Source organism: Tarenaya hassleriana, unplaced genomic scaffold (genome assembly GCF_000463585.1).
Source record: "Tarenaya hassleriana unplaced genomic scaffold, ASM46358v1 Cleome23, whole genome shotgun sequence".
NCBI lineage: Eukaryota > Viridiplantae > Streptophyta > Magnoliopsida > Brassicales > Cleomaceae > Tarenaya > Tarenaya hassleriana.
In genome coordinates, this window is record NW_010965625.1 from 1,120,034 (window position 1) to 1,127,589 (window position 7,556).

A 7,556-nucleotide genomic window follows, 5' to 3' on the forward strand; every position below is an offset into this window, starting at 1 on the left:
TGACGCAATTGCGTCACTATTAATGACGCAATTTCGTCACCAACTTTTTTGTGACGAAATTGCGTCAGTATCATATAATGACGCAATTGCGTCACCAAATGGTGACGCAAGGGTGACGAACGGGTGACGATATTTCCACGCGTTATTTGGCGATGCAATTTTGCGTCATCACTGCGTCACCATTTGGTGACGCTGTAGTTTGCGTCACAAAAGCGTCACTATTTAGTGACGCTTTTGTGACGCATTTGTTGCGTCACCTTTTGCGTCACAAAATCGTCACTTTTGCGTCATCCTTTTCGTGACGTAAAATTTGCGTCACTTTTTGCGTCACCCTTTTCTTGTAGTGAGGACCTTTTGCAAGGCTTGATGATTGGGAAGGGTGAGCAAGTCAATCATCTCTATGTTTTACAGATGCCGTCTTCTTCATCTTCTCGGACCATCTGTACAACTGTCTCTGCGTCATCCGCTGATCTTTGGCATCGCCGTTTGAGTCATCCCTCTAGTTACAAAGTTCATCTTTTACCTAAATCTTCTCAGATTTCTTTTGATCCTACAAAGTCTGTAAACACATACTGCAGTGTCTGCCCTGTTGCTAAACAGAGGCGTCTTTTGTTTCCCGTTGGTGGTCATTTGTCAAAACACCCTTTTGATTTGCTTCATATTGATACATGGGGACCCTTCCATTTACCTACTTATGATGGATTTAAATATTTCTCGACAATCGTGGATGATTGCTCTCGTGTAACCTGGTTATATATGTTGTCTTCAAAAAGTGATGTTCTGTCAACCTTTTCCACGTTTTTAAACCTGGTTAAAACTCAGTATAATGTTGATGTTAAGGTTGTCCGTTCAGACAATGCGCCTGAACTATCTTTCACCGAACTTTTCTTACAAAAAGGAATCACATATCACTTTTCCTGTCCTTACACACCCGAGCAGAATTCCATTGTAGAACGGAAACACCAACACATTAAACGTGGCTCGATCTCTCTTATTTCAGTCAAATATTCCCCTATCATATTGGGGTGAATGTGTTTAAACCACTGTCTACATTATAAACCGAATTCCGACTCCCTTGCTTAACCACAAATCACCAATGAGATCCTTACTCAAAGCAAACCTTCGTATCATCACCTTAAAACATTTGGGTGTCTGTGTTTTGTGTCCACCTATTCAAGAGATCGCCACAAATTTTCTCCGAGAGCATCTCCATCTGTGTTTCTTGGGTATCCCCATGGTATCAAAGGGTACAAGGTTATGAACCTTGAAACGAATGTCATCATGATTTCCCGAAACGTTATTTTTCATGAAAATGTCTTCCCTATCAAAACCTCTCCTTTGCCTTCTGCAACTCTCGATTTTTTTCCTTCTGTTCCATCCCCTTTTCATTTATATGACACTTCTGTCCCTCACTCTTCCTCATCCTCCCAATCTGTGTCATCAGAGACTATTCCTGTTTCTGTTCGTTCTTTATCCCCAACCGATTCTGATTCTTCCACCCCACTACCATTGGTTGAACATCATGAAAACTTACGTAAGTCAAAACGCCAGACTAAGCCACCAGCATACCTCTCGGATTACCATTGTTACTTTCTCAAACATAATGCCCCACCACAAACATCACCCACAACCTTATACCCCTTATCTGATTTTCTCTCGTATTCCAAACTTACTCCTTCTTACAAATTGTTTGCTCTTTCTTTACTCACCTCTTCTGAACCTAAGACTTATACCCAAACAGCAAAGTCAGAAACCTGAAGATCAGCTATACGGCTTGAACTTGAGGCTCTCATTCGAGCTTGTACTTGGGACATCTGCTCTCTTCCTGCGGGAAAACATCCCATTGGTTGCAAATGGGTCTTCAAGACCAAATACAATGCTGATGGATCGATTGAACGTCATAAAGCCAGACTCGTCGCCAAAGGGTATACTCAAGTTGAAGGACTAGATTACTTGGATACATTCAGTCCAGTGGCGAAATTAACCACTGTTCGTATCATCCTTGCTCTTACTGCATCGAAGAATTGGTTTCTGTCACAGCTTGATGTATCCAATACGTTTCTTAATGGCGATTTGACTGAGGACATCTATATGACAATTCCGCCAGGGTACTCTGTTCTTCAGGGGGAGCCGATTCCACCTAACTCAGTTTGCAAGCTGCGAAAATCCTTATATGGTCTCAAGCAAGCCTCCCGCCAATGGAACATCAAGATTTCAGGTGTCTTACTTGCTTCTGGGTTTCTGCAATCGATTGTTGACACTTCAGTCTTTGTTCGACGCGTTGGGTCCAGTATTGTTGTGGTTCTGATTTATGTTGATGATATTCTCCTAGCTGGCAATGATTCTACACTGATTGATTCCACCAAGGTTACACTACAAAGCCAATTTCAGATCAAGGATCTTGGGCCACCGCAATACTTCTTGGGTATTGAAATTTCTCGATCTTCTACTGGTATTCATTTGTGTCAGCGAAAGTATGCTCTGGAATTGCTAGAGGAATATGGTCTGTTGGGTTCGAAGCCTGTTCACACTCCTACGGATCTTAAGGAGAAATTGACTCATGATTCGGGTGAACTTCTATATGATGCGTCTTTCTATCGACAGCTCATTGGTAAACTTATTTACCTTTCTGTCACACGACCGTATATATGCTTCGCCGTCCAGAAACTCAGCCAATTCATGTCCTCTCCTCGTTCGCTCCATTTACAGGCTGCCTTCCGAGTTCTGAAATATCTCAAGTCTGCTCCATCACAGGGTTTACTGTATTCAGCCTCGTCTTCTCTAACTCTGAAGGCATACTCTGATGCTGATTGGGCTTCATGCCCCAATACACGCCGCTCTATCACGGGATATTGTGTGTTTCTCGGTAATTCAATGGTTTCATGGAAATCTAAGAAGCAATTCACCGTTTCTAGAAGCAGCACTGAATCTGAATATAGGGCTCTTGCACAGACACGATGTGAACTTATTTGGATCGATTCTTTGCTCAAGGATTTACACGTTTCCTGTCAGCGCCCCTTTAACATCTACTGTGATAATCAGTCAACTTTGCATCTTGCCCGGAATCTAGTTTTATATGAACGGACCAAGCACATTCAGCTTGATTGTCATTTCATCCGCCAGCATATCTCTTCCGGTCTTCTACAGCCATTACATGTTCGATCCAATGACCAAGTTGCTGATTTGTTGACTAAACCCTTAGTCTCGGATCAGTTCAAGTTTCTCCTCTCCAAGTGGGTATACATAACTTGTATGCCCCATCTTGAGGGGAGTATTAATGGTTGTACTATTGTCCGACAATCTCTGCTGCAACACTTACAGAGTTATGTGCGGGTTCACCTCTTGTCTGTGCATAACGGTTTCGTACAGTTACATAGGATCACTTTTTCAATGATGTAATAGGTACATAACATGTTCTTTATTCATTTGTTTTTGTGTATAAGTAGAGTTTGTACAAAGCATTTTTGAGATATACGAAAAGCATCTTTTTCCCAAAAGCTCTCTGTGTTCCTTTAGCTCTAAACGTGTTCTTCAAGTTCTGGAAAAGTGTTCTTCGTCTTCAAGTTGCAGCAGGGTAAAACCATTCTCATGGTCTCTCTTTCGTGTTTCAGATCGGAATGCTTCTTCTGATCCAGAAACTTTGACATTGCGTAAGAAACCCGCGATTTGACAGAACGAGTCGTCATCTTTGCCGCCTCCATGTAAATCCTGACGAGGTCATTCCGACAGTTGTTCAACTTCCCAGTGATATCTCTGCCGCGTTCTGTCAAACCCCTAAGCTCGTCAAGGAACGTTTCGTCGCCGAACAGGATTTGCCAGCGACGAAACGTTCCTTGACGAGCTTAGGGGTTTGACAGAACGCGGCAGAGATATCACTGGGAAGTTGAACAACTGTCGGAATGACCTCGTCAGGATTTACATGGAGGCGGCAAAGATGACGACTCGTTCTGTCAAATCGCGGGTTTCTTACGCAATGTCAAAGTTTCTGGATCAGAAGAAGCATTCCGATCTGAAACACGAAAGAGAGACCATGAGAATGGTTTTACCCTGCTGCAACTTGAAGACGAAGAACACTTTTCCAGAACTTGAAGAACACGTTTAGAGCTAAAGGAACACAGAGAGCTTTTGGGAAAAAGATGCTTTTCGTATATCTCAAAAATGCTTTGTACAAACTCTACTTATACACAAAAACAAATGAATAAAGAACATGTTATGTACCTATTACATCATTGAAAAAGTGATCCTATGTAACTGTACGAAACCGTTATGCACAGACAAGAGGTGAACCCGCACATAACTCTGTAAGTGTTGCAGCAGAGATTGTCGGACAATAGTACAACCATTAATACTCCCCTCAAGATGGGGCATACAAGTTATGTATACCCACTTGGAGAGGAGAAACTTGAACTGATCCGAGACTAAGGGTTTAGTCAACAAATCAGCAACTTGGTCATTGGATCGAACATGTAATGGCTGTAGAAGACCGGAAGAGATATGCTGGCGGATGAAATGACAATCAAGCCGAATGTGCTTGGTCCGTTCATATAAAACTAGATTCCGGGCAAGATGCAAAGTTGACTGATTATCACAGTAGATGTTAAAGGGGCGCTGACAGGAAATGTGTAAATCCTTGAGCAAAGAATCGATCCAAATAAGTTCACATCCTGTCTGTGCAAGAGCCCTATATTCAGATTCAGTGATGCTTCTAGAAACGGTGGATTGCTTCTTAGATTTCCATGAAACCATTGAATTACCGAGAAACACACAATATCCCGTGATAGAGCGGCGTGTATTGGGGCATGAAGCCCAATCAGCATCAGAGTATGCCTTCAGAGTTAGAGAAGACGAGGCTGAATACAGTAAACCCTGTGATGGAGCAGACTTGAGATATTTCAGAACTCGGAAGGCAGCCTGTAAATGGAGCGAACGAGGAGAGGACATGAATTGGCTGAGTTTCTGGACGGCGAAGCATATATACGGTCGTGTGACAGAAAGGTAAATAAGTTTACCAATGAGCTGTCGATAGAAAGACGCATCATATAGAAGTTCACCCGAATCATGAGTCAATTTCTCCTTAAGATCCGTAGGAGTGTGAACAGGCTTCGAACCCAACAGACCATATTCCTCTAGCAATTCCAGAGCATACTTTCGCTGACACAAATGAATACCAGTAGAAGATCGAGAAATTTCAATACCCAAGAAGTATTGCGGTGGCCCAAGATCCTTGATCTCAAATTTGCTTTGTAGTGTAACTTTGGTGGAATCAATAAGTGTAGAATCATTGCCAGATAGGAGAATATCATCGACATAAATCAGAACCACAACAAGACTGGACCCAACGCGTCGAACAAAGACTGAAGTGTCAGCAACTGATTGCAGAAACCCAGAAGCAAGTAAGACACCTGAAATCTTGATGTTCCATTGGCGGGAGGCTTGCTTGAGACCATATAAGGATTTTCGCAGCTTGCAAACTAAGTTAGGTGGAATCGGCTTCCCCTGAAGAACAGAGTACCCTGGCGGAATTGTCATATAGATGTCCTCAGTCAAATCGCCATTAAGAAACGCATTGGATATCTCTTTCTATTGTACGGAGGGTTTATGAGAACAAACTAGTGTTTATATAAGAAAAGAAAAACCTTTTCCTTTCATGTTTAGGATTTTATTATATTCTAGTTGTGATGGGTTTCGTAAATTTTTATCAGCATCGAATTTCTCTTTTTCCTTTTCTTTTTAATCTTTTTTATACAAATAAAATTAAAAAAAATCTTTGTGGATAATAGTTGACCAATAATATCTTTTGGAGTTATATTTTTTAAAAACTAAGATTTTGGAAACGAAAGAAACTAAAACCCAACAGTAATATTATTCCATCAAAAACACATTGATCTCATCAAGTAAAAAATATTCTACCGATCAAAAGGTAAAATCCATGAATATTTATACACGACATCGATATCAGAATACTCAGGAGAAACGGACATGATATTTATATTAATAATATATTTACATGTCGATCTATTTTTGAACAAGCTATATATATATACACACACACATATATGTGATAAGCAAATTATAAAACTAAACAATAAAAATCTGAATATGGAAATAAAAAAAAAAATTGGGCATGGGTAGGGATATTTGGTAAGAGACGGTACTCATTCCCGCAAGGCCTTCGTAATCTGTTCCTTCGTAAGTTCCTGAAAGGCCTTCTTAAACCGTTCCCTCATATGCTCCAGCAAGGCCTTCGTCATCTGTTGTTTCATTCGTTCCGCCTGCGATTGAGATTGCGCAACCATAACGGTGAGACGGATGACGTAATCCACTGCTTTAAGCAAATCTTTCTTCACCATTTATTAATGGTTGTACTGTTGTCCGACAATCTCTGCTGCAACACTTACAGAGTTATGTGGGGGTTCACCTCTTGTCTGTGCATAAGGGTTTCGTACAGCTACATAGGATCACTTTTTCAATGATTAGTAGGTACATAGCATGTTCTTTATTCATTTGTTTTTGTGTATAAGTAGAGTTTGTACAAAGCATTTTTGAGATATACAAAAAGCATCTTTTTCCCAAAAGCTCTCTGTGTTCCTTTAGCTCTAAACGTGTTCTTCAAGTTCTGGAAAAGTGTTCTTCGTCTTCAAGTTGCAGCAGGGTAAAATGGTATCAGAGCGACCTTAAACCCTCTTTTCTTTTTCTTCTTTCTTTCTTCTACCCTTCTATCTTTTTTTTCGTTTATTTACCTAGTCTTCTTATCTTTCCTTCTCTGAACTATGGAAGACAACTCTCCTTCTGCAACCTCCTCTGCATCTGATTTACCCCCAACACCACCAACCCCTCAGCCTAACCCAGATCTTTCATCCACCTCTAACCCCATTCTCTCTGCAGTTCCCTCTCTTGATCCCTATTCCAACCCTCTTTTTCTTCATGCCGCGAACTCTTCAAGCTTTACCCTTGTCTCCGAAAAATTACTCGGGGAATCCAACTATAACTTGTGGTCGCGCTCTGTTATCAAAGCCCTCATTACGAAAAACAAGTTGGGGTTCATTTATGGGACAATACCCAAACCATCGGAGGATCATCACGATTTTGGTGCCTGGCATCGCTGTAATGCCCTGGTTTCGACTTGGCTCAGCAACTCTGTTTCTTCTGAGATTGCTTCTTTAATCCTCTATCTTGATGACGCTAACGTCATCTGGACTACAAAACTCGCTACAAGCAGAAGAACGTTTCCAAGATATTCAGTGTTGAACAGAAGCTTGCTACTCTGCAACAAGGGGGCACCGACCTCAACTCATTCTTCACCACATTGAATACTTTATGGGAAGAACTCAAAAACTATGAACCATAAACAGTATGTTCTTGCGGTGGATGTTCTTGCCAGGCTATAGACAAGTTCGTTGCTCTTCTTGAACGCAGAAAGGTTGTTCAGTTTCTCATGAAACTGAACGAATCTTTCCACCCAGCACGGAGGCAAATCCTGATGATTGAGCCCCTCCCGAGCATGTCTAAAGTGTTTAATCTGGTCTCCCAGGAAGATCATCAAAGGCAAAATCGCT

At 41.4% G+C, this 7,556-nt stretch overlaps 1 protein-coding gene across 1 annotated transcript; it reads right to left on the reverse strand.

The window, feature by feature from the left end:
• Positions 1–4,042: 4,042 nt before the first annotated feature.
• Positions 4,043–5,529, reverse strand: LOC109116755 (uncharacterized mitochondrial protein AtMg00810-like). Its single transcript, XM_019202732.1, has 2 exons — positions 4,384–5,529; positions 4,043–4,174 (listed from the first exon to the last, which is right to left on the reverse strand). The coding sequence occupies exons 1-2, from the start codon at positions 5,527–5,529 to the stop codon at positions 4,043–4,045; spliced, it is 1,278 nt and encodes a 425-aa protein (XP_019058277.1).
• Positions 5,530–7,556: the final 2,027 nt, after the last annotated feature.

Excerpts from the sequence above, each read along its gene's own strand:
- LOC109116755 (XM_019202732.1), bottom strand. The coding sequence starts at position 5,529 with ATGACAATTCCGCCAGGGTACTCTGTTCTTCAGGGGAAGCCGATTCCA. Across the intron at positions 4,175-4,383 it reads AGTTTCTCCTCTCCAAGTGG|AGTTTGTACAAAGCATTTTT; the intron begins GTATACATAACT and ends GTGTATAAGTAG.